The 27,723-nt window shown below is 37.7% G+C and overlaps 2 protein-coding genes across 5 annotated transcripts in view; both read right to left on the bottom strand.

Annotated features, from left to right (window-relative positions):
* Window positions 1-179: 179 nt before the first annotated feature.
* On the bottom strand, window positions 180-14,295 carry pak4 (p21 protein (Cdc42/Rac)-activated kinase 4). Its single transcript, XM_026924727.3, has 10 exons — window positions 14,053-14,295; window positions 5,237-5,458; window positions 4,502-4,710; window positions 4,013-4,409; window positions 3,461-3,871; window positions 3,151-3,284; window positions 2,670-2,796; window positions 1,350-1,475; window positions 1,059-1,193; window positions 180-941 (listed from the first exon to the last, which is right to left on the bottom strand). The coding sequence occupies exons 2-10, from the start codon at window positions 5,435-5,437 to the stop codon at window positions 786-788; spliced, it is 1,896 nt and encodes a 631-aa protein (XP_026780528.3). The 5' UTR covers window positions 5,438-5,458; window positions 14,053-14,295; the 3' UTR covers window positions 180-785.
* A 1,670-nt stretch (window positions 14,296-15,965) lies between these two features.
* The window catches only part of aifm4 (apoptosis inducing factor mitochondria associated 4), a 14,947-nt gene continuing 3,189 nt past the window's right edge, over window positions 15,966-27,723 (bottom strand). Inside the window, exons 1-20 of one of the 4 annotated variants that reach the window (XM_034310729.2) lie at window positions 24,547-24,844; window positions 23,904-24,009; window positions 23,627-23,705; window positions 23,387-23,496; window positions 22,999-23,108; window positions 22,856-22,900; window positions 22,643-22,718; window positions 21,978-22,090; window positions 21,785-21,871; window positions 20,469-20,560; window positions 20,259-20,389; window positions 19,276-19,391; window positions 19,126-19,197; window positions 18,987-19,050; window positions 18,840-18,916; window positions 18,062-18,179; window positions 17,868-17,966; window positions 17,701-17,776; window positions 17,509-17,613; window positions 16,114-17,058 (exon numbers count right to left, since the gene is read on the bottom strand). In XM_034310729.2, coding sequence (XP_034166620.2) covers window positions 17,025-17,058; window positions 17,509-17,613; window positions 17,701-17,776; window positions 17,868-17,966; window positions 18,062-18,179; window positions 18,840-18,916; window positions 18,987-19,050; window positions 19,126-19,197; window positions 19,276-19,391; window positions 20,259-20,389; window positions 20,469-20,560; window positions 21,785-21,871; window positions 21,978-22,090; window positions 22,643-22,718; window positions 22,856-22,900; window positions 22,999-23,108; window positions 23,387-23,496; window positions 23,627-23,694 — 1,593 coding nt within the window. In that variant the 5' untranslated portion in view covers window positions 23,695-23,705; window positions 23,904-24,009; window positions 24,547-24,844 and the 3' untranslated portion in view covers window positions 16,114-17,024. Of the gene's footprint in view, window positions 17,059-17,508; window positions 17,614-17,700; window positions 17,777-17,867; window positions 17,967-18,061; window positions 18,180-18,839; window positions 18,917-18,986; window positions 19,051-19,125; window positions 19,198-19,275; window positions 19,392-20,258; window positions 20,390-20,468; window positions 20,561-21,784; window positions 21,872-21,977; window positions 22,091-22,642; window positions 22,719-22,855; window positions 22,901-22,998; window positions 23,148-23,386; window positions 23,497-23,626; window positions 23,706-23,903; window positions 24,010-24,546; window positions 24,845-27,723 lie in introns of those variants that run through there. The other 3 variants (XM_034310730.2, XM_034310731.2, XM_053239815.1) reach the window with 3 other exon arrangements.

Raw genomic sequence — 27,723 nt, 5'->3', positions numbered from 1 at the left:
TATTGGATTAAAAAATGAACAGGAGTGCACCTTCAAACCTAGAACAGTGCTTAAAATATCTTCACTGTCACCCAAAATAAAAAAACAATCACAACATCTATTAAAATGACATGGGACTATGTTTCCATACCCCAACACCCAAAAACTTGGAAAGGGTCTGAATTAAAAGCACACATCCAGTGTTTACCTAGTCTAGTGTTGTAACAGGAGCCTAGTGTTTTTTTTTTCTTTTGATAAAGTAAAATATAGCTCTTCAGTAGTAATTTTCCTCTTTAAATTGATTAGAAGTCAGAAAGTGGTTATGGTGCAAGAGGTGAAGTTTGAGTTTAGAAATAGAGCACTGCTTCCATTGTGGGGGTGTAACAGCAGCTCCAAAAAGTTCCAGATGTTAAAGGATTTTAAGTCAGAGGTTAATTGCTTCACCCAGAAACACAGCCTTTGAGAGATGTTTCAAACTGCAAAATCATCCAAAACCCCCCCCTAAGTAAAAGAGGAACACTGACACTGAATTTTCACTTTACCACGTGTTTCCAGTGATAATACAACTAGTGTAAAATCATCAGTGTTTTCTTTGCAGGGCTTCTTTTGGTTTAGTCCTTTCCAAAGGCCTCAGCTCTTGCCAACAGCAGTGTTTATAGTATTTGGAAGCAAGTCTGGTCTTTTCAAATACTTGATCTGAAACTTGAAGTGTGCACAGCTGCACCTTTCTGCAGGTCTCCTGCCTCAAAAGGTCTGTACTTTCAGATTAGCAGAGGGTCCTGGTGGAATCGATGTTCCTCTTGCACTCATCTCATGCGGTTTTGCCTCATGAGGGGCACAATACAAGAGGGAGGGCCAGATTTAGAGAGAAATGGATGCTTGAGCAGCTCCTGGGCTGTGGCCCTCTGGGCAGGGTCCCGAACAAGCATCCTGTCCAAGAAGCCCTTGAGAAGTGGTGAGACCTGAGAGAGTAAAGAGAGCTAAGTGAGAAAGTGTACCATAGAATAAAACAATGTTTTGAACACACTCATTTCATAAGTCTCTTGAATAAGGAAATGGAAGATTGTTGAAAGATTTACTTTGTGAAGGTTCTTCAGTTTGGGTGGCAAGTTGTCTCGAATCATCTTCATCGCTTTGAGTGGAGGTTCGTTGAAATATGGAGGCTCTCCATCGACCATTTCAATTACCATAATGCCAAGAGACCAGATGTCCACCTGTGACCAATAAGATCATTTCAGGATTCCTTAATGGTTCCATCAACCATTAATCAGGATGCAGTGAGATAATGTGCAAATAAAGGCCAGACAGAATGCTTAAAGAAAAAGCAGACATTTCTAAGGCAGCATAGGAAGGTAAAAACAAGATCTCACCTCTGGTCCATATGGCAGTCTTGAGATGAGCTCAGGTGCCATCCAATATGGAGTTCCAACCAACGACTTTCTTCGCTGGACCTCTTTTGACACTTGGGCACAGAAGCCAAAGTCAGACAGCTTTATCTGAAGATGTTCAAAAAAAAGATGGAAAGTGTGCATAATAAATCATTTGATGCCCAAATAAAATGCAGTCTTAGATAAATGATGCCCACACACTGAATTGCGTTACACAGGGGTTTCCAGTCTTGTTCTACCCATTTGTATAAAACTTTTGCAAGAAGACATAAGAGGTCATTTCCTGTCAAGCTTCTATCGTGATGCAATGCCATTCAGTGTGGTCAAGCAGGCAACTACAATTTGAGCCAATACCTTTGTAATATTTCACATTCAGCAAAAGGTAATTTGCCTGTAATACAGTAACATTAAATTCTTTATTAAAGACATGAATTACTGTATTAGGAGATACACAGGTGCTCAGCTTTTTGAAGAATCATAATGTAGATGGTGCTTTGTGGGCCATTCTTTAGAATGCTGTAACGTGGTTTATTAAGTACATAGAAATCACTATGAAGCTAATCATATTTTCTGAAAACACTTTGCACTGCAAGGCTGATTAAACACAAGAGGATTTATGGCCCGAGGATGGCTGGCCGACATGACATGAGGAAACGAAACATAAAAAAATGCAAACACACAAGCCTTGCCGAGAAACAACTGATGATTACTGAGAAAGAAAAAAAAAAACTTCCTCTTCTTGTACAGCAACCACAAAATGAAACCTTGCCCACATGTGTCACACCAGTGTTTAATTCAGGGGCACCATGAGTGCCTGGCAATGATATCACTGAAACTAAACTCTCTGCACAAGCACTGTTAATGATGCTAATTTTGCCTCCGGGCAACATGCATATATTTTTTATCTCACAAAGCAGAAGGTCTTGCTAAAACAAGTTTAAACCAAAATAGAGAAGGTTTCATGAGGAACAAGCAATACGGAACAGGTGACTGTGGTAATGGTTTTAACAAGTTCACATAACTTTTCTAAATCACGGGTATCCTTTAAACTACAGGTTCCCATATCTGGTCTAGAAGTACCCTCCATGTTGCACATTTTAATGTTTTCCCTATCACACCCACTTCACCTTGGCTGATTAATTGAAGGGTGTTGGGAACAAGGAAAACAGGAAAATGTGCAAAACAGGGCTACTCCAAGACCAGGGTTACTCCAAGACCAGGGTTGGGAACCAGTGTTTTTAGCTACAGGTGACTTAATCAACCCAAATTAGCTCTGAAAATCGTGAAAAAAAAAAAACTCACTCTGCCATCATGAGTAAGTAGTATAGAGTCACTTTTGATGTCTCTGTGGATGACACCCTGAGCGTGCAACACTGACAGAGCCTTAAGGACAGACAGGCACACAGTGGCAATCTGCTCTTCATTCATCCTGAAACACATATACAACACTGTAATGAAGGCGCAACTATAAAAAAGCAGTTTGGTTGAAGAGCCTAATACTTATGCAATACATATGATAAGTAGTCAATGACTAGAGTGCAAACCTGCCACCTAGTGGTGAACATGCTATATTATAAAGTTATTATTTATATATATATATATAATATATATATATATATGTATATATATTATACACACACAGTAGTCAGGTCCACTACATTAATATGTTGAAAGAATGATTAATGCAGGAACTGTTACACTTTTATGATGGTCTAATCATTGAAATAATCAGTATGGTTTAAGCTCCCTTTGTGAGTAATAAGAAATAACCCCAAACACTTACCTCGTATGTGTGACTATGTCAGTGAGCGCTCCGCCTTCAAGGAACTCCATGACAACCCAGAGCTCATCACCAACTAAGTAACTGTTGTACATGTCCACAACATTCTCATGATGATAGTCTCGCATGATCACCACCTTAAAGAATAAAAAAGCACAAAAAAAAAACAGGAAGACTTTCAGGCAATGTGACATTTGCAACTGTGTCTATGCTGGAGGTTAAAAACCAAGATGACACACTGTCAAAGGTGGGCTTGCACAGTGATGAGGTTTTTTTAAATGAGAAAATCAAGAATAATTACAACAAAATCCACCTCATTAAAGAGCAGCTCTCGCCGCTGTTGTTTGCGTAGATCCATCTTTTTCACAGCCACCAGTTTGCCTGTGCTCTTAACTGTTGCAATACACACAATACCAGTGGAGCCCTCGCCAATTTTGATGTAGTGGTCCAGGTAGGTGCGGGGGTCACCGGGATCCACCACCATCTGGAGAGCAGCACGGAACTGCTCATGAGAAACACGCTGGGGTTGCTGGGGTGGCCCAGGGGGTGCAGGGGGTCGGGATGCTGGTGGAAATGGCTGGCTGTGGGGGGGCTCTGGTCCCAAAGCAGGGTGAGAAGCATGATGCTGCTGGGAGGAGCCCTTACCCCCACTGTTCCCACTTCGGTTTGACCCACTGGATGGGCCATTCGGGGGAGGGTCGTGAGTCCTGCCTGGCTTCAGGTCCTACAATAAAAAGAAGATAAGACAGAAGTAACAGAGAGAAGAATATATGCACTGACAAAATCTGTCAATACCCCGCCGCAAACTGGAGGAATTGCCTCAGCTGGCCCCTGTCAGTTTTCTTGTTTTCTGGTCTGTTCTCACCTGACTGCTGGGGTTTCTTGCTGAGTCACTTTCAGTGCGGGGGTAAGTGTTGAACGGCCGGCTTTGCTGTGCTGTCTTCATCCCCCCCTCTGTAACAGGAAGGTTGGGGGTTCGAACATTTGGTCCAGAGAGAGGTCTCTTGTCTCGTGGGGACTGTGGGCTTTCGTCCTGACTTGTGTAGCTCGATTTTGGTCTTTTGTCATTGGCCGCTTCCCTCCAGACCACTGGGTTGTGGTGGTCTCGATCTCTGTCTCGTTCTCTGTGAGGAGGTGCGTGAGGTCCAGCGGGTCGTTCTTGCTCTTTGTGTCTGCTTGGCTCTTGGCCGTGGGGCTGCATCGGCCTCCCGTCTTCTCGGTGGGCTCGAGCTGGTCTCTGGGAATCGGGGCGCATTTTCTCTCTACTCACACACAAATAAAGAATAAGCATCAACTGTCTGAAATGAAAGAGCACATTCAAAGAAAACAAAGCACAGCATAAGACAACATTTACCTGTCTCTGCTCTCGCCTGCATGCTCATGATGCCGGTGAGGGTGCTCCCCATTCTCCTGCATCCCAGAGGAGCCCGAGTCACGGCGAGGCTGTGTGGGAGGACTGCCCCGTCGCAGTGAGTTTGAACGGATGACTGACATGGTTTCAAACTCATCCAGGAGCCACGTCAGAGAGCCATCAACCCCTATCTTACTGCCTCGCACTATGGCCTGAAAAAACGAACATTGCACCAGAGGTAAGGGCAAAGGTCAACAAACCAGTCACTATCTTAGACTCTTAAACAATGATCTGCTGCCTTTTAGCCTGGACCAAAGGAAAAGCATGGCACCTGCAACACAAGGATTTGTGTGTACTACGAGGACTATACATATCTAAAACACATCTAAGTGGTTAGACAACAATGGCATAAATAATTTTGTTGGTCTGATTTCAAGGACTGTTTTATGGTCAAGTTCTGCTCTCTAATGTTGATGCAGTAACTGATGATTTAGAACAAATATTTACTGTACACTCATATGCACAAACCACACCACAATTTTTTCTGGTGCATCTCTTAGTCATCAGTTTCAGTGAACAGATATGCTTCCACTGAAACCGACATTTCAACTGACATTAACTAAGAATTGTGGAGAAAATCATAATCTACAGCAATGTTACGACTGTGGTTGTTGCACAGCAAAATACGAAATATGAAAATAATGCTCATTCCACCAATGTGGGAAACCAGAATCTTACCTTGCGAGGCTCCACCGTGGTGATGACTGTAGCATCGATGAAGGGCTTGGGCCTTTTGGCCGTATCTTCGATGAGGCTCTGCCATTGGCGAGGAAGCCCCACAAACTTCTGCTCCTGCTCATCAAAGTCAGTGTGCACACGGTGCTCAAAGTTGGAGGGAGCGGAGATCTGAATGCGCTGCTTTTTCTTCTTGGTGAACATGGCTGCAGCAGAGCATCAGAACTAGAAGAGAGGAGAGCATGACCATCAGTACTCATGATACTTGTTCTACACAAGGTAAAGATCCGAAAATACCACCAACACTACTACTACTACGAGGTATGGGACGACTGATAGACAGGAAGCACCAATAAATTCCAACCATCTTGAAGGCTATCAAATCAGATGATTTAAATGTCTGTTGGAAAACGAGGTGTCTGCAAAGATTTGAAGGAGAGCAACAAAACATATAAAGCCACGAATGTCTTCGCTCTCAAAACATGAACAGAGATTTAAATTAGGAAAATGACACCACGTGTTGTTTATCAGGGCTCACTATACAAGAATTCAATACATATCTCCACTGCTGTTCACCACACAGCACATGCATGTGTAGTTTAATTCATTTTATGTAAATTTATAATGAACTTAGTTACAGCTACTAACTCATTATGTTTGTTTACAGTCACAACTTCAGTTTTGCAAGCATTCCTGTTACCTTGTTAACAGGCAATTCATAACAATTAATAAAAGGGAATTAATAATTAAAAAAACCAAACAAACACTAATGCTAGCGATTGCAGCTACAGCTGAATCATAACCCGTTTCTGGTATTTTTCACACTGTAATGACGTAACATTTACACAACATGCGCTTCATATGTTTTGCAATGCCAGCTGCTATCATAAATCGGCAATACTCAATGGGCACGATAGGATGATCTCACATGCCGAACTACTAAGTTTAATTTATTTAAAAACCCCATGTCTAACAAATTATCTCCTTCTTAATTTACATTTGGCCAAAGCCAAAGCTACTCATTCAAACACAAACATGAAAAATGCAGTTTGAAACTGTAAGTTTGTTTTAATGTACATTAAAACATTTTGGAATTTGTATAAGCTGTTTCTAATAAACCTTCATCAACTTCTTCATACAGTAGCACAAACCTCTTTCTGCTGTGCAAGTTTCACTAAAAGCACACACTTTCCCAGTAGGAATAAGAGACACTCCCTAAAGCCAAACACTCATCTCTTATAGGAGTTTGGTGAAAACCCCCAACCAACCCCTCACCCCAGCGAGTCAGGCCTGGGAAAGCCACTGTTTATTGGTTTGTGTCTGTACTGAAAAGAATTTTTCAAAAGGGCAGCAGCCTTTGAAGTGCAATAAGATCATTTGTGGAGATGTCGGGAAGCACATGCCTGACATGAGCTCTGCCATAAGATCTCAGTGTGAATGTATTACTGGGGTCAGTGCCATGCTCTTTTCAAGTAGTACATTTTCAGATTGCCATAGAAGCTCAGCTAAAACGATTACATGAAATATGAGTGCAACAGCTTTGGCATAAGGGTGTCATATTACCAAATAAACATATTGAGTCTGATTCTATGACTGTGAATGATGTATTAAACTTAACATGATTCAGAAATTAAAAAAAGTCATTTCAGTCATAATTTTTTCTTCATTAAAATTTAGTTTAAAATATTCTGAGAATCGAATTGAATCAAATCATTAAGCCAGTATCGTGAACTGAATCAAATCATGACCAGAGTGTTTCATTAAACCCTTATCATTGACATCCTTTTTTTTTTTTTTTTCAAAACTGCTGAACAGAGAAAAAGCTGCCCTGAGAAAACAAAGTTCTGTCAAGGCAAAAGCCCACGTGGCCTTGAAAAAAAGAGACAAAAATCCATTAAAAAGTATCATATCCCCATCTTGGAATAGTGAGCCTTCAGACTAGTGTGCCTTCTTGTACCTTTTTAACTACAGTTGAGCTGTCCAAATGTTTTACGATGGAAGGAACATGAATTAATCTGATAGCTCCATGTCTGAGTCTCCTTCCTTCAACAGACCCATCACAGCAATATCATGAGCATACTTATATAAATGAGAACTTAAATATTTAATGTTTTAACTTATTGATGTTTTACATTATTGTTTAAATTAACGTACATAGCACTGATAATAAGACAAACACAAACACAGTGCATGTACAACTATATACAAAACGTTTTTCAGACATACTCTCAGGAACCTGTTAGCCAGAAAGTGATCATCCAGCCATCAACACTAGGGTCAAATATTTGATGTATGTTTTCATAGTGCTAAAGAATTAATCCAAAAATAAAACTCTAGCATCACTTTAAAACATTTTTATTAATTTAAGTGGCGTGACTCCATTTCATCACATTTATTAGTGAACTGAAGTGGGTCAAGAAAACAACCAGTAAAAGCCATCAGATGATAAACTATAATTTTCTCCATCAACTGGTACAAAGTAGTGTTCATCAAGAACATTTTGTTTTCATAACTGAAGCACAATAATACATTCATCACTTTGGTTTCGATATTAAAATACTGTTGTGGTTAATCATCCTGTTGCTCTTGGTGTGATTGTTGGATAGCATGGCTGTTGATTGCAGGTTGCATATTTCACCCAGGCACACAGACTAAACTGTGTGCATGTGGTGCTGCAACTAAACATGCAAATGCTGACTAAACCTTTTCAACATTATCCAGCCATCATTACTGTGTGATCAGCCATTATCTGAATAGCTTTAAATCATTATTAAACTAAGTTGAACTCAGCAGGGGGAAGATTACAGGAATGAAAATATTAACACTGACAGAAGCACTGTGCCAACTGACAGATGAAATTAAAACCCTTTGTGGCAACTGTTCATTTCTTCTAATGCGACGTTCCAACTTGTCCAAGAAGGTGAAAAACAAATCAACACTGTCTAAGAAGTATTTATTTCCTACCATTATACATTTGCTCAGCAACAACACCTCAACACCTGATAAATGTTTTTTTTTCTTTTTTTTATTATTATTATTTTTTTTTTTACTTTAATCTCTACAAGGTAAGACAAATATTCAGCCAACTGTGTTTGTTAAAACACAAGAGGGACAAAACAAGTTTTGTGCTGGTTGCTACAGTAATGTGATCAACTCCTTTATTTGTCCAATGGGCAGACTGTTTTTTTAAGAAAGAACCAATCACAGGACAGGAGGCAGGGTTTGTCAGTGTCGAAGAAAAAAAAAAAAAAAAAAAAAAAAGCAGCGCATTAGGACCTGTCTATCTTGAGGTTATTCCATTAGCTTATAATGACTAGCCGTTGTACTACATGCCTGCCTCCTGGTAAACCTTTAATACCAAAACACCCACCAAAAAACTGATTATGATGATGATATACATAGTATGTCTTTAGTGATGTACCTTTAGGACACAGTGTGGAGAAAGTCCACTGCTATGGAGCAGAGCAAGAGAAGAGCGGATCTCTGTGATTTTTGTTCCCAATTAATCCAAGAGATTTTCGTCTCTGTGAAGTTTATTCATTCCTCTAAAGTTACACATCTTGTTATGCCATTGCTATACCAGAAGATTTCCTGTGTTTAAGCCTAAAAAAACAATAACAGAAAAAAATTCCAACTATGCATTTATGACTAAGAAAAGTTATAACAAGAACATTTAAAGCAACCTTTCTGAAAATCACCAGTGAATTTAAGACGAAATACCTGGCTCTCACCACAATCGAGACATTTGAACTCATTAACTGTCAAAGTGTTTCACCGGCAGCACCAGGTTAGCATGAGTGACAGTGTGCATACCTGGTCATGTGACCTTTATCTTTAACACTAGTATGATCGTAGACATATATAGATGCAATCTATCCGCTATCATAGACAGATAGTTTTGTAAAGACACCACATTTTCAATAGACACTCTAATGAAGTCTAACTTCTTTCTTATAACATGTCTTTATTTTTTTTTTATAGCATTATAGATGTGACATTTTAGCATCATGTCTGAAACAGTTTCAGGACTTGATGAAGTTAACTAAGTGACATGTACATTGACCATTTTTCCATCATTGTTATTGGCAACATTCTTGTACACCTACATATCCAAACAATCCAGTACCTAACCTTAGTCTATTAGTCTATGATGGGCTAAATCATTTTCATTTGGCCTGCAAAATCTGACAAATGATAGCACAGTCTGTGCACACACTGCTTTATACTGTCTGGACTGAAAGCCCTGAACTTGGATATACACACAATGACCTCACTCAAACCGTACAATACATGACCAGACCAATGGGCAGTGACGTTACACTGCTGCAAACGGTCAGCAGGCTCAATCTCACCCCACCCTACTCCGCTACACCACACCAGTGATTAAAAAAAAACAAACAAACAAAAAAAAAAAACCCACTACACTGCACCCTGGCCTGCTGTCCAAATGACCTGCGGCCCAAATGACCTTCATACTTGGGTATGACCACTTCCCAAGCAGTGAATGTTTAACCAGTCTAGATGTTTTCACTGACTGATAAACCCGCAGTGTGCACACAAACATGCACACTGGTTTTATTTATTATATCACTGCATATGAAATTTGAGCACCTCAATCCTCAAGTATTCCAAAGCTCATCATCATAAACAATCATAAAAATGACCAAACCACACTAATAAAACCATGACATATGAAGTAACACTTGGATATTGCTATGTAAGTGTCTTAGGCACCCTATTTATTTTGTTATAGATGTTTATTTTATGACTTCTGCATTATTAAGTCAGTAAAAAAAAAACATTTTAATTTTCCAAACATTACTTTTCCAACAAAAAATTAAATGGTAAAGAAAACTGTTTCTATGTCAGTAAAGAAAGTAATATACTAAGTAATAGACCAAAAAACATAATGAAGACTGTCAGGTTTTACCGGCAGAAACAGAAGCATGTGCGAAGCAACAGCTAATTTCCTTATCAAACTGTACAAGTTATACCTGAGACGAGTGATACATTTTTAAAAAGCAAAGGGCTGTCACACCAATAATATTGACTTTGTTTAGTTTTTCACTGTTTACTGCTCTTTCTATTAGATTTGTTTATGCAGAAATGTTTAATTTCATTATTTTATGAAGTGATTCCTCTAAATCAGTTCTTTTTTCTAGATGAGAGATGAAGTCAGCATGTTCAGGGCTCACTGAAGGCAAATAAATCAGATTTGTCTGTAACAACTCTTAAGTAGACTCAGTTGACCTCTCTGACCGCTGCTGCTGCGAAATAAATCGCACCAACATACATTCCTTGCATTAGCTTGCTTGTGCAATAGCGTCAACCTTGTAGTTTATTTAAGCATACTCCAGTGAGGCTGAAAAAAGGACTATCTGTCTGAAGCCTGCATAACATCTGAATGAGTTGCTTTAATGCAGGATGTATATCTAAAGAGACTGCACATTCTGCATGAGTGTCTGTTTCTGCACTTGTATGCCAGGAATGTGTGGAGCGCCCAGTACAGATTTCATCCATCTAAATCATCCAACATGCTGTCTCCCAGCATTAAGGATGTGAGCTGCCTTATATAGGAGAAACTACATTTTAAATAACATGAATACAGAAAAAGAAAGTAAAGTCTATGCACTGAAAGCAAAGTCAAAAATGGACTGATTGCATCTGGAAAAGACTCCAGAAAACCTACACCGCTTTTTAACGGACTTGAGAAGTAACAATCAAAGATATTTATCAAAACACAAAAGGTATCATCCTCAAAAAAAAAAAAAAAAAAAAAAAAAGGTTGCTATAAGTAGTCTATATTAATGATCTTCAGAACCTAGTAATAATACATGGACTGTACAACAGTTTTCAACTCTGCGTGTATCCATATATATTTCTAATCACAATAATCGCCTTATCTTTTACCCTAGTTTATATAATCACAACACTGCATTAAAAATAGCCAAACTGAAGAGCCTTTTAACCTTAAAAACCTCAAATAGCATTATGAGATCCACTTAATCAAAAACAAATGCCGTCCTTTATAGCGTGCTGCTGAGTATGTGATTTATTCGCAATCGCTTGATAGCTTCTCGGTTTTGATAAAAAAAATAAAAAAAAAATAAAACAAAGTGAGATGTTAAAATGTCCATAATATCTGTCTATTAATACACAGCGTATCTGAAAAGACAGAAACCAATGAGAGCAAAACTTCATATACTTAATTTTGCATTTATTATTTACAACATATGCACTACATGTTGACCCTTACACACGATGCATTTTGATGTACTTGCTCAACATATTCCCATTTTCTTCTGACTTTTCAGACATCCTGTACATCAAATAACTGATTATCAGGACAAACCTAGTGTCCACTGACTGCAGTATATATTCAGGGCAAAAACCAATTCAGCTTAAAGAAATTCTTATAAGCATAAAGAAAAAAAGTGTGTAATTTTTCGTTTCATTATATAACTTCAGCTGTGTTGAGACAGCAGTCTGTGCTTTACCAGACAAACCAATGCCATCATTTTCTGATGCAACAGCACTAACATATAATTATGGTATTATACTAATGTGTATGACCAGTGAAAGACTATGAGCCCTCAAAACATTCACTACACCATGTCAGATTAGAACGACAAACATTTTACACTGGATGTTTCTTAGTAAAGGACCAAAACTGCTACTAAACTAAATTTATATGTTTCTTTTTGGTGAGACACAATGTTCAAGATCAGAGCCAGTGTTCTCAAACCCAAAAAAATTACCACACATTTATTCTATGAACATGATCTAACTATTTAAATATTAGGCCCAGTAGGCAAATGTGCAGCAATTATTTTGTTATTATAGCTTTTCGCTACTGAACTTTCCAGTCAAAGAACACAAGTCAAGTTAAAATATGGCTAAAATAATCTTTGTGTCATATTAACAGCATTTTTCCTAGTTGTGAGGTTGAAGTGACCGATCAACTGAGCATATAACTGTAATAAATGCATTATAACAAGCAGCTTTAATAGTAACTATACCAAAAAGCTGCTGAATTCAAGAATCTTAGGGTTGATTAATTTCCTATAACAGCGGCTCTGAAAGTAGTGCTGGCTATAATTCAGCTTACAGATTTATATTGATGCGCTTGTTTTAATATGTTATTGTTTCTATAGTAACAGCTCATTCACAGGGACTTGTATGGCAGACACTCACATAATCTAAGTCTACTAGGTAACCGGACTTTAAAAATGTGCTGTCATTTAACAGAGAAAAATGTCTAATCGTTGATGTGAAGTTTTCTACAAAGAGATGCTTATTTATGTATATGTGTTTGTTTAGAAGCTTATTTATATATATATAACGTCTAAAGTGTTAACGTGTTGTAACGGTCAGTGAGTTTTTAGAAAACATACAACTTTGCATTTTCTTTGCAACAAGCGGATGACAAGTTACCATCTTAGTAAACTTAAAAAAAAGAAGAGACTGGTGAGGGAACGATTGTTTAAAGCTATAATACTGTACTACTGAAAACAGGAACTCAGGGATGTTGCACAACATTAAATGTAACAACAAATAGATAAAAAAAAGCAGGATGTGTTGTTCATTAATATATAAAAAATTTTAACTGTTGGCAAATTGCTATGGTGTAAGAGGAACAAAACACTTCAGGACATGCTGTCAAAGGAAAATAATCCACTTCAGTGTAGTAACCACATCCCACCATCCTAACATGATTTATCTTCCTATAAGAGCACACCTTGTTGTGATTTATTCCTTGCTTGATAATGTACAAGGTTTTTATAGTAACAGTAAATTGTGAACTCCAGTTTATAAGAAGTCAGTAAGATGCTTCCTGGAAAATCAACTCATCACCCAGTGCAGTACAACTATACAGTATATACTCGATACTGAAACCACAGACATCTCAGTCACCTCATCATCGAAACTGACTGTCTGGGTAATAAAAACAATAATAATTTAACTGACGAAGGGAAAAAAAAAAAAGATACTATCAGCATCCGAGAAGTTAAATCTAGACCACTGAAAATAAGACACCGAACTCCTGAGAACATCAGCTCCACTTCTTCCTTGTCCTATCTCAGACAAGTGAGTAGCCGAAACTAAGAGCTTGGGGGGCAGAAATTAGTAACAACATTGTAATTAACTATATATTAAGTAATTGAAGTAGTTCAGATTACAGATTTCTAACTTTACATATCCTGTTATAACGACAAACTAACGTTACAGCTGTTGACCAAGAGAACAACCTTACACTGATACTTTCTTACTGTATCAGTTAACCTCAAATATACAGCAACAAGTAAATCTTTAGCCTTAAAAGCACACTGAGTTTATGATCCTAGTTATTTTCTTACAAAAAAAAAACAGCTATATAAAGAATTACAACGTAATGCTATTCATGAAGTAACTTAGCTCACTAACTAATGTTACACTAAGAAGCTTAGCTAATCAAGACGAACACAGCTGACTAGCTAGAAAGAACAGTATAATATAGAAAATAAATGTAACAAAGCTAAGTAAAAGTAATAACGTCAACCTGCAAATATCAAGCTGTTTATACATTAAAATAGTATTTTTTAAAATCAAGCTAAACACTAAACTATTTTGTCAACTAATCTGTTTTTAACGACCCGACTTTCAAAATGGATATGCTAGGCTAACTGCCTCTGCCATGCATGGAAGCTAATAGTTAGCTCGCTAGCTAGCTGCTACTTTAGCTAACTATTAGCTTTCAGAATCACCGAAACTAAAGTCCAAAAACAAGTTTTTTTTGTCGATAAAAAAGCGCAAATAAGTTCACACCACTCAGACGTTACCTGGTGTTTAATGTAGATTCCGTCAAGCATTCAACTCCATAAACTCCCCAGCGCGCTTTTCAACTGTGAGACGATTACAAAGTTTAGGAAAAACTGGCTAAATGCGCTTATCAAAAGTCAAACCCCTCGGCAACGAGACCTCCCCCGCGCCATGTTGGAAACTGAAACAACATCCGGGCACCATGGTGCCTCCACAGCGCCCCCTAGCTGCAGCACTCACACAATTCACCGTCTCGCGTTTCCCTTCAGTTGTCCTACAAAGTGTGGTCATTTGTGTATAAATATATACGTTTCAGCATTAGCGTTTCTGTCATGGAAGTACCAAAGTGTCAAATATTTCACTGTACAGTGGCCTCAGAGTTGCCGTTGTGGCAATAAGCAGGAAGCGGTTTTGCTCAGGAGGCTCAAGGTGACCTCCTAGGATTGGAATTTGGCAAACTATTTGCATCTAGGGACTCCTTTTACTGACAAGCAAATTTAAATGGACCATTTTATGATCACAGCACCTAATCTTATGAGTATAATTCAACTTTCAACCATTCACTGATCTTCAGTAACCACTTTATCATGGTTAGGGCCACGGTGGATGCAGAACTTGTCCCGAGAACATTGGACACAAAGTGGAACTACACTATATGACCAAAGTTGTGTGGACATCTGACCATCACACGCATATGTGGGTCTTCCCCCAAACTGTTGGAAGCACACAATTGTATACGATGTCTTTATATGCTATAACATTACAGTTTCCTTTCACTGGAACTAAGAGGCCCAAACATGTTCCAGTATGACAGTGTTTCTGTGCATAAAGTGAGGTCCATGAAGACATGGTTTGCCAAAGTTGGTGTGGAAGAACTGGAGTGACCTGCACAGAGCCCTGACCTCAACACCACCTTTTTGATGAACTGGAATGCTGACTGTGGCCTCTCACTAATGCTTTTGTGGCTGAATGGACAAATCCCCACAGCCACCCACAGCCCACAATAAACCTATAGCCTGGATCTTGCAAAAGTACCTGTCTGGTCTTGGAATCTTCTGTTAGTAGCTGGTGTTTGTTTCCCTGTCTCCTTCTGGCTCATGTATTAGCCCATATGCTAATTTAACATTAGGCCTGCCAGCAGCTCCCTGGATATTGACTGGTAGCCATTTGTTGGGGTATTTCATGTATTTCATGTCATTCTCCTACCTACCTGTAGGTACTTTTGTACATATTCACTCATCTTCAGTAACTACTTTAACCTATACACAGCTACAGAACAGCAATGCTAAAAGGAAAACAAAATGTAAACAACTACTAACAATACAATAGGTAATATAAGAAGAGGAAGCAATCTCTGAGAAATAGTTTGGCTGAACTGTTGTTCCAGTCTACCAAAGACAATGTGTATAAACACAAACTGTAGATGATTTAGAATATATATAGGTCCAGGCACTTTGAATGTGGTCAGGGTTGCGTGGGTCCAGAGACTATGCCAGGTACACTGAGTGCAATGCGGGAGAACTGACCCCAGATGGGACAGCAGTCCATCGCATTCACCATGCACTCACACATTTACACACTCAGTTGCACCTGTGGCACTTTAACCTAGCCAGTCTGCCTTGATGTATGTATTCTGTCAGTGGGCTGAAGTCATAAACACAGGGAGAACATGACAAACTGCACAGAGACAGTAACCTGAGCTCAAGATCAAGCCCAGGACTCTGGAGCAGTGAGGCAGCAATGCTTTATTATTGTACATATTATTTTTGTTAAATTAATTATATTTTAATTCTTATTCTTATAATTATATTCATATTCTTATAATTATATTCATATTCTTATGTACTTGTTACTTTATTATACTCATGTCTTGATTATACAATATGTTTTGTTGTTGAAGTTATTTCTTTCCAATCAATATATCGACCCACCATTACGTCAATACAGATGAGCTGTGCGCAAACTACCTTGGGTGCCTCTTGTTGCCACTGCTGCTCGCCTCCACTATCACACTGGCGCCAAGAGACTCATGCTTGTGTGTGTGGAGTGGCTTTACTCTGGGGAGAGTTGTAGTAGCGCCAGCATACATCATGCCCGTGCCAGTGACAAACAAGTGCACAGGAAACTGGTACTTGTAGGTTTCTTTAATAATAGATTACAGAAATCTTAGTACAATTACAGTAGTTCCAGTAGTATAGTATTTTACGTACGAACATTTCTAAAGTTCTGTAAAGTGTCGTCATTAATTAGCACAGACTTAACTAGACTTCCAAAACCTGTTCTAAATTTTTAGTCAGTTCACGTCATATTCTGTTGATTTGTTTTTATTACAACATAGATACATCAAACCTGCAAGCAAATTTGCATTTTAAACTTACACACTAGTTTGGACAGTACTATAGGCTTCATATGCGAAAGGTTTCTACTTAACCTTTAACTTCAGAAAAAACAAGAAGTAATTATTGAAAGTTATATAATTCTAATGTTTTTGGAAATAGTTCCTTAAATAATAAATAAAATACTTCTTCATTTTCTGGATTTCCATCACAAAAAATGGGAAAAAAGAACATCAATGCTGTAAGGAAAACAAAATATAAACAACTACTAACAATACAACAGCTAAAGCAAGGAGAAGAAGCTATCTCTGAGAAATAGTTTGACTGTTGCTCCAGTCCAACAAAGACATTATATATAACCACAAACTACAGATGATTTAGAATATATTGGAGGTGCGGGCACTTTGAATATAAGGACAAATTAAAGTAAACATATAAATGTAACTTATTAAAGGAAAGGCTTCAAAAGTAATCTTTTCCAGTTATGCAGTACCAAAGCTAGTGCTGGAGCCAATGTCTAATCTTTAAATGTTTTGCATCAGGAGATTAATATGTTCTCTAAAGCAGAAATAAAATGGGTGAGTAAAACAAAGGTCATGATCCATCCAAACTATTGAAGGGATCTTCTGTAGCCAGTAATGATGCACGTGGTCCATCTAAGGGAGCTGCAACCATCCGAGGTCCTCTGATCTGTGAATCCAGAAATTGAGATTTATGAATCAATAAAAATACATTTGCATATCTGAATCATTTTTCATGACTGTTGAGACATAGCACTCTCAATTTACTCTACTACTTTTACAAAACAATTGGGACATGTTATGTGATCCTACTAACAAGAAGATACAACCAAGACTGAGCTGTTTAATCATACTCTGAGTTGAAAACTGTACGCAGAATTCACACGAAAATGTGCGAAAAAAAAAAAAAAACAAAAACTTTTCTAACTCTGAACTGTACTACCATGCTACCAACTGTATACCTGCCTGGTTTAGATGGCAATGCAAGTTGAATGACTAAACAGAATATAATACAAAGGGGATGTAAACCTTTTATATACTGGTGTAGATAAAATTTACATGAAACAGTGTTTATGTATGTTTAGTCATCAGGGTTAAATTTCTGAATTAGGACACTCACTCAGCTTCTAACTTTGTAATATTTTTCCCAGTTGCCATTATTTCTGCCACTCTTGATACAGCAGGGTCAAAGTTCAAGCTGGCTGCTGCAATAACTTCATCACCCCTGTATGGTGACATAAATATTGTGAAAATGAGATTATGACATTACAGACTTTTATTTTAATAATTAAATATATAACTCGCAAATTACTTTATATAAAATGCAAGAAACTTCCTCTCGTCAACACTTCCTTTGAAAACGATGTCGGTATAGCCTTCACCATAACCTTGATAAATTTGAAAACAGAAAAAAAGTGTTACATTGGTCAAAAGAATAACGTTCATGTTCCAAATGTAAAGTGCTTTTCTAATGGTCACCTGTATATCGGATACTTTTTCCCAGCAACACAGTCCAGAAGTATGGGACCGAGTGGAGTTTAGTCTGCTGCTTCAGTATGTTTAAAGCTGCAACTCGGCCTAAAATAACAATTAAAAACAGAAAAGAACATAAATAGAAATTATGCTAATTTTTTTAGTTATCATTCATAATTTTACTTGTCTTTCTGCATTACCATGTGCTTGCGCCAATTGCCAGTGTCCAATATTAACCCTTTTATCGGCATGAATTGAAAGAGGAAAGGATGTCACATCCCCAGCAGCAAAGACATCTGGAATGTTGGTTCTCATAAACTTAAAAAAAAAAAGAAAACATACATTAGAACTACATTTAATATTGTAAGGATTCTCGGATAATTAAAAGTAAGTCCATCAAAATACACCAATGATGCTTTGTTAGATTTACTCAAAGAATAAAAAGCAACCTTAGATGCATAGGTTAAAGTAAATATGAAAATGAATTTAAAAAAGGAAGAAAAATATATTTTAAAAACAATAAATGAACTGTAATACATTTGGGGTGGTTCTGAGGCCTGTTCTCTATCTCTCTCTTTCTTTTGCTTTTATCAGCTCAAGGAATGCAAATGGCCTATGTCAAGATTTCTGGTGACCTTTACTGAGTGAAGCTCAGTGACTTCCCAAATATGATATGTTTATTCCAGACCTATCTTATCACTGGTTCAGCCAATCGACTCTTATTCTACACCTCCGTCCATATAAATTGAAAGTGTTAATCAGATGGTTTGGCATTAATGTTTTCCTTTTTGTTTGTTTGACATAACACCCTTTTATGCAAAAGTGGATATTTCAATAAAATGTATCATTTATCACATATAAATAATAATCACACATCCAATTAGACATATGAATAAAAAGAGAGAAATTTGAGACTAAAAAATATAACTGCATAAAAACAGTGGTGCTTTTGTTGTATTTGATAAGCAAGTATCTTACCTCATCAACAATGATTGCATTTCTTGAATCAACTTCCACCATGCTCCCCTTCAGGAAATCAGAGTTTGGAATGACGCCTAACAAGAAGTAAAGAATCAGACATGCAGAAATGTGATCTATCAAAAAATTAAATCTTTTTGTACTTACCAATTCCCACAATTACAACGTCTGCTGGCAACACATCACCATTTTGCAGTAGAACTTGCTTGACCTGCGAAAACAAATGTGTCATGACAAAAAATGTTTGAGCACTTCCACAATGCTTTTTTGATCTATGTAGTCTTACCTTTCCGTATTTCCCTTGGATCTCAGCCACACCATTATTCATGTAGAATCTCACATTTTTCTCCTCCAGCATCTTTTAAAAGAAACATTTTTAAAAGATAGACACCTTCACAGAAAAATGTACAGAAAGGAACCAAAGAAATTCTCTGACCTGCATAGTCATTTTGCCAATATCTGGTCCCAGTGAAAACTGGTAAGGCACATCAGATTTGCCCACAACAGCTACACTAGCTGCTTTGTCAGCCAGAAAAGCTGCTACTTCCATTCCTGAAATAATAAAGAGCTTTATCTTTGATTTCGTAAAATGTGTACCTTTTATATTTATAATAAATGTCAGTTCTATTTCACCCATCTTTACCACCAGTGGTGGGGAGAATCACCAGAATGTGTGTGTGTGTCAGAGAGAGAGAGAGTGTGTGATATGACATATTGATGTATGGTGTAATATGCGCAATAAAATACAGCTGTCAAACAATCAGAGCTACTCCTGCTCTCCAAAGCTGGGAATAACCTCTTCTCCTTGTCTTCTGTCTTGGTTAGTATTTTTATACATTATGAGCATTTTGTAGAAAAATATGGAGCTCTGTGGCAGTCATTATTTTTGGAGTTGATTTTCATTAGGAGCTGGAACATCTCCTTTTGATGGTCATTATACATAGACATGCCGCTCTGTGAAGACTGTGCTTCCGCTACCTGCATGTTCTCCAGGTTCTACAAGGTTAACATCACTCCTCCCATCTCTGAGCACCTTCCCAGTTAGTCCTAAACTGAATCCTGTTCCTCATGACATTGTTGGCAAACTTTATGCAGGTAATTCTTATTGGCGGTTAGGAGGGATAAAATAGAATCCTAGTTACTGCTAGTTAATGCTAGTATAGAACTGTAGTTCTGTGAATGCTGGATAGCTGCTAGGCTTCCTTCAGAATCAGTACAGACTCGAGAGGAAGATTTCAGTGAAAGATCCTATGGACAATGGAATAAATTGCAAATATCGTGTCATATGTCACTTTGTGACTTTGTTGAAGGTCTAGACATGTGCAAGAAGGTATCCCTGTGATTCTCAATGCCGGTTATCCAGGGTTCATAAAATGAGTTATATACATTATAGGCAGTTTGTCACAATGCAAAATATACCTATAAAAGATGTTCCAATGATCACCACCCTGTTCCCTACGCTCATCTGATAAATCTCAGCTGCATCTTTGTAGCTCTGCAGGAGCTTCACATTCTCCATTTCAGCACCAGGACATTGCATACTCCGAGCTCTACGAAATCAGAACTGTAATCTATCAGTACCTGAAGAAAAATAGCAAGAACAGAAAATGCACAAAGAAAGGAAGTGACCTCGCTCCTGTAGCGATCAAGAGCTGATTGTAGTGTTGAGTGGTACCATCCTGAAAACTGACTGTGTTTTCTTCTGTATCCATGGCCACCACCTGTAAGCAAACCAAACTGTAAGCCAGTCAAATAATTACATTTTTGTAACTTGTGTTCTCTCAATCTTCAGTTTCTTCCAATCTCTATGGTTTAGCCATAGCATTTATAATTTTTAACCCCTTGTTACAGTGATACAGGAACCATACAGGAGCTTTTTCACATAAAGCACTGGTCAGACCAAATGTATATACAGTTTGTTTGCCAATTAACAGAAGGAGAAAGGATGCAGTATGATGACACATGTCTAAAAATATAACTGCTGTCTTATCCACCAACATTTTTTTTCTTTCTGCCTTCTCACTAGAAATGTTGGCAAGAAAAATGAAAAAGACATTTTTTTAAACCAAAAAGACATGTAAGTTTTCATAAATGTTTCTTCAATATCACAAGAAACAAAATAGCTTAATAATACATATTAAGATGAGATTTGCATCTCCCTTTTTACATTTAATATAAACATATTTTAATATCTTGTGCTGTTACCTGTTGCGAAATTCTGTCAAAGAGTGGGCAAATCTTTGCCCATTCTTCTTGATATATCTGTTATAACTTTGCTACGTATGAAAGAAAGAGTTTCGCTTCTTTCTTCTGGTTCTTTTGAAATGATTTTTCTGTTGATTTTGCCTTATGATATAGATGGTTGTCTTTTAGCAGAATATGGCTTCATATCATTTCTAACTTCTTCAAATTCTTTTTAGTAAAAACATTACACTTAACTATATGCACCTTTTTTTGGGACGTTGATTATACATACTATATGGTCAACAGTTTATGGACACCTGACCATCACAGACATATGTGGTCCTTTCCCAAACTGTTGCCACAAAGTTGGACAATTGTATAGGATGTCTTTGTATGTCTTTGTGTACAATGTGAGCTGCATGAAGACATGATTTGCCAAGTTTGGAGTGGAAGAACATGAGTTACCTGCACAGAACCCTGACCTCAACCCCACTGAACACCTTCAGGATGAATAGGATTGCACTCCAGGCCTTCTTGTTCGACATCAATACCTGATCTCACCAATACTCTTGTGGTTGAATGGGCAAAGCCCTACTGCCACGCTCTAAAATCTAGTGGAAAGCCTTCCCAGAAGGGTGGAGAGCATTATAACAGTACAGGGGAACTAAATCTGGAATGAGATGTTCAAAAAGCACATGTGGGTGTGATGGTCAGGTGTCCACATACTTTTGGCCATATAGTGTAGCAATTTTTCTGCTTACTTCCTTTTCTGTCCATACTTCAATGCCATGCTGTTTTAGGAAGTCACTGGATCGAAGGAGAATTTTTTCAATCTCTATGTTCATGGCCTGTAGAATTCATAGAAAATGAGTTTTTATCACAAACGCCAGATAGACAGGTACAGGTAGACTCATAATCTATTCAAAGCATATATCATCTGGTCTTCATTCTCACTTTACTAAGTTTTGTCTTGTCAAAAGGCAGCTGCTCATCTTTGGTCACCATTATAATTCGCCCCTGGTAGTCATTCTGTCGAAGGGTTTCTGCACATTGCAAAGAGGCAGGACCTATAAAAACACACAATTAACGCACAAACATATGGGTGTCTGACCAAATGTCATCAAGATACATGCATTTACTGTAAAAAACATAGTTCATATACTTTCAACTAAACTAATATTTAGAATATACTGTACAGATTTCGTCATTTAGCCCACTGATCTTTAACATTAATTTTTCCTAGCAATGGAGTAGGTATGATTATAGATTACATGTCTACAACAGCACAAAAAGCTGCTTAATTACAGCTGACTGGAGTGTTCACAGTCGGCAATTTACACAACCTTTCATTGTTTGTATTAGATAAATCTTCAGTACTGGCCAAGTATGACCCCCTTTAGTAAAAATACAATACATACAGTATTGTTGACACAAAGGCATAGTGGGCAGAGAAACAAGCTAATCCATTCTTAGGAGTTTATGGACATTTATGCCTTTTGAAGCAGTTAATTCTCACATGAATTTCAGTCTCAAATCTCACAGTCCATAATTTCAGCAGCTTTTTATAATTATATGAACCTATCCAAAGGCACAAATAAAAAAAAAAATCTAGTTCTCACCTCCTCCAATTAAAAGTATGGTGTGACAGACTCCAGGCACTCTACAGCTCATTTCTTTAATACGTTTAGTCACATTCTGACATGGAAGAACAACAAGTAAGCAGTCATTATGCAAACCAACACTACACTGTCACATTTTACATACGCTTTGTTGTGTATCACATGCTTGAAGCAATATTACCGTCAAGTAAGTCAAATAAGTATTACACTAACCTTTTTATTTCTTGTAACATGAACTTCACCATTCTCAACTTTCACCTTAAAAAATGAAGCAAAAAAATACACGTTCAACAGAAATACAGTGCGTGGGGTGGAGGCGGCATGATTCGTACAAAATTAATGCCTTCAGACATTACCTTGTATGTGGGCAAAGAGTCCAGGCCTGGAAACTCTTCAATATCTCCTGTTTTAGTGTTAAAACAAGCGCCATGCCAAGGACACCTCACTCTATTTCCCATCAAAGCACCTGTTCATGCAATGCACTTGAAGTAAATGAAACTGCAAACTGTATTAGAATAACAAGGTGAAAAGACAGCACACATTTGATATTGTTCTCTAAAGTACCAAATAAATATAGACCAAAAGATTCCATCCAAAGGTAGTCTATTAAATTTTCACTTTCCTATAGACCTATTTGATATTGTTCTGGAGTTCTCACAGACTGTAAACAACCTAGACACGAAGCTGCGTTGATTAAAACTGAATATGCTGCAGTGTGTGTGTTAAAGGACACGATCAGATTACCTTTAATAAGCGGTGCTCCATAGTGAGTACACAGAGCGCCCACGGCAGAGAACTGGCCTTCATTACGAACCAAGAGAATTTTCTGATGGTCCACCTCAACCTCCTTCATTCTGTGATAAGTGACAGTCACAAAAGAAACAATAACGCAAAGCATTAAATACACACTATGAGTATAAATAACAATTCTGTGTTTAAGTAGTAGTAAATAATGTGGTATAATAATTAACGTGAAAATATTACTGTCCATCTTGCAGCTCTGACTCCAAACACACCACCTCAGTAATTTCATCACACTCTGTTTGTGCCATATTTGTCGATTCTACAAACATGATAGACATATTGAAAATATGTATATGAATTAAACACACACACACACACACAAATATATATAAATATATGTATGTATGTATATATATATATATAAATAAGATGACTATTTATAAGAAGGCTAATGGAAGTGGTATTAATACAACTAATACATACAGTCGTAAAAAAAAAGATGTGTTGCTTTCTATACCTAATTAGCTTGGTGACTTCTTTCCCCACAGGAACTGGGTTTCTTGAAGTTTGTTGGTTTCCTCACACGTACATTAACAATCCGACAGATCCGTGTGTCGTCCCTGCTGAAAAACACAATACAAACCATCACAGAAATTCTAACGGTTTCCACTACAAATACCATTACAAACCATCAGCTAACCATTAAAACCATTACCATTACTGGTCCTTAATGGCATCCACAAGACATACCATGCCACCAAAAGAAGGCAACAAATTACCAGTAGAGACCCACAGGGACCATTACAGTTTCCAGTAAAACCAACACAATTCCCATTATAACCATTAAAACCATTACAATCTTTGAGGGTTTCTACTGTTTGTTTGTTTGTTTGTTTTTTCAGCAAGGCTGAGCTGCAGATTTTCCAACAACTTAAAGGAAAGACAAAATGATCTCAAACAATTAGTGCTCAAATATTGTATTGTAGCTAAAGGGACAAATGCTTATTCTGCAGTCTGATGTTTAAGCTTGTGCTGATCCACAGTCACATGCTAGACCTAGTTCCTGATATATGTGCACTGAGAAACTGAGAAGTATTTACTCATGTTTCAGTTAACCCATACACAAACAGAACCATAGCGTGAAGGAGAAAATGACTCACTCAAACTTCTTGTTTCTTTCTGGTGCTATTAAAAGAGCTGCTTTGCTCCTCTGAATGGCTCACACACCACCCTCACGTCCACTTTCCAGTAGAAAAGCACAGAACCTTTCTATCCTCCCGTTACGCACAAGTGCGCTCAGCATCAGGAGCTCCCCGCGGCACTGCTCCAACAGGTAGCTGTGTGTTGTGCTGTGTTGTGCTGTGTTGTGTTGTGGGTCTGTGGTAAAAATCGCTGACACACGGTGACGCACAGAGGAGGAAGGTGTCGCGAGTGTTCAGCCTGCCTACTGCCCTTCATTGTACCCTTAATAAAGCATCAGACAAGTGCAAAAACAGTGTGTCAGTTAGTTGTCAGTGCTGACTAACTAAAGACTTCATTCATTATCCTGGTCATGGTCGGTGAGTCTGAAGCACAAAGCAAATATATATATATATATATATATATATATATATATATATATATATATGTATATATATATATACATACAGTCCTGTGCAAAAGTCTTAGGCACGTGCAAAGAAATGCTGGAGAGCAATGATGCCTTCAGAAATTAAACGTTTCTACATTAAAAACAATACTATAAAGAGCAGTAAACAGTAATAAATGAAACAAAGTCAATTGTTTTGGTGTGACAGCCTGTTGCTTTAAAAAAAAACAGTAGTCTCAGGTAGAGTGTGTGCAGTTTTATAAGGAAATGAGCTGTAAGTTTTATTGAGCATCTTGCAGAAGCAGCCGCAGCTCTTCTGGAGACCACATTTTTCTGTAACATTTAATTTTGTGCTGGGAAACTAATGTTTGGAAATCTAAAATGTTTTTGTACTGAATCAATAATGGAGAAGTCATAAAATAAAAATCTATAACAAAGTTTGTACTAAGACTTTTTTGTGTTGGGGTTTTGATTCCTGTCTCCACCCTGTACGCTCGGAGTTTACATGCTCTCCCTTTGCTTTGAGGGTTTCCTCTGGGTACTCCGGTTTCCTCCCCCAGTCCAAAGATATGCGCTGTAAGGTGATTGGCATTTCCAAATTGCCTGTAGTGTGTATAGAGTTGTGTGTGTGTGTGAGAGTGTGCCCTGCAATGGGTTGGCACCCTGGTGATACACTTTCCAGATGGTCCGATTAATCATACAGTCAGATTAAATAATCATATTGCCTGGGAAAGCAGCCTTTAATGTCTATGAGCATAGGGTCAAGGGCCAAGGCTTCCCTGCTCAACCAATTAACAATTGCCTGAGGTGCTACAAAGTAGATTCACATGTTGTGATTATTTTAGTGGTGTGCACATCAGCCCTTCTCATTAGCCACTATGCTTACTCATAAACTCATAAACCGCCTGTATCTGTCACAATGCTGGCACAAAAACATGCTTCAAGAAGCATAAACCTGCCTTAACTGTGCTTGTTCTGTTATCTGGCTGTACATCTATCAGGTGCAGTGCCAAGCTGGCATTCAAGTTTCCTATCAGTTCAAGCCGAATAGTTCTCAGGTGACTTCTGTTTTTGTTTTCTGCTAAGAAAATACTGATGTCATAATCAAATTCTTCATTTATTTGTAATAAATTCAGTGTATACAAACTTTTATACATTTTTGTTAAATTCCAAAATGAGTTTAACCCATCTATCTCCCTATGATTTACAACATGTGATGCATCCTGGAATATTTGTATATATTTGTTTTGTCAGTACTTCATGTTCTTGTTATCAAAACCTTATACTCTATAGCATAAGAAACACCACTGTATGAACAAATGGATCCAAAATGTCATTTGTTTGCTTGCTCAAACATTAGCACAAATTATGGAATAATTCCTGATAGGACAACACCAAAAAAGTTACAAAAAAGATGGCAATTGCATTAGGAAAACCAAATTTTTTTTTTGTTATAGTAGCAGTCAGTATCTGCAGTACAGCTTTTGTATTCGTCTGCAGTAACTGCTTTATTCTGGTCAGAAGATTGAAACTCACTCCTCTCTATGTAAGACTTAGGACTGACTTTACATCATGTAGCCTATATAAATTCAGCTGGTGCAACTGGGACCTACACAGCCATGTAACCTGAACTGCCACACTTTATCCTTGTGCCTCCACAATACAGCAGAAGGCTGTCAGCCAATCAGGGTGGGTCGTGACTTCACACTGTTGTTCATCAAGGCAATAATTCACAGTAAACTTTGTGTCGTGCCTAGGTACACCCTTACCTGTGATAAAATCACTGTAATGCATGGCCTTGAGTGGCTTATTGTTTTTATAAAACAGTGACAAAAAATATTTAAAAAATTAATTGTTAAAAAGATGAATTTCTTACTAATAATAATCACAATAAACAATTCTTCCACCATGCACCATAAGCTGATAACAGTAATCATTTGTTTCTAAGATTAGGGTATTCCATGTGCAGAGCAATGACTTAATGATTATGTTTATGCACTTACTCAGTTGCAGTCATTATCCTGGTCAGGGTGGATCTGAGCCTATCATAGTTACAAAAGTTACAAATTTACAAGGTTACAAAACGGCTTACATAAAGGCTGATTACAACAACACTAGGTGTCGCTAAAACCTGGAGGAGGATTTGAAAATGGTTTAGAAGCTGCTGGGTTTGTTTATGGATTTTTTAAAAGGATTTTTGTATTTTTGGCAATTTCACTAGCTAAAATTCTAATATGGGAGGCACTTCTGTCCTCCAGTTAGGGATGGGTGGATTAAGGAAGTATTGATACTTTTGATACTGTTTCTTTTTAAATATTAACCCTAATGTAAGAAAGTCAATATGCGTTCATTACTTATCAAATATAATTTGAAAAATGTTTTAGTGGGACAAGAGATTTGCCAACTTAGTCTCCAAGGTTTAAAAAAAACAACTTAAATTAAATAAATGTAAAAAATTTGAAGACATGAATTTATTTAAGTAACTTTACACACAACATCCAAAATACACTATATGGCCAAAAGTATGTGGACACACATATACTGAACATCCCATTCCAGATTTAATCCCCCTTTGTATTTATAATAACCTCTACTCTTCTGGGAAGGCTTTCCACTAGATGTTGGAGTGTGACTGTGGGGATTTGTGCTCATTCAGCCACAAGAGCATTAGTGAGGTCAGTTACTGATGTCTGGTGAGGAGGTCTGGGGTGCAGTTGGCGTTTCAGTTCATCCCAGAAGGTGTTCAGTG

Source organism: Pangasianodon hypophthalmus, chromosome 14, assembly GCF_027358585.1.
Source record: "Pangasianodon hypophthalmus isolate fPanHyp1 chromosome 14, fPanHyp1.pri, whole genome shotgun sequence".
Lineage (NCBI taxonomy): Eukaryota > Metazoa > Chordata > Actinopteri > Siluriformes > Pangasiidae > Pangasianodon > Pangasianodon hypophthalmus.
The sequence above is the reverse complement of the archived record's forward strand: the minus strand, read 5'-3'. Positions and strand labels throughout refer to the sequence as shown.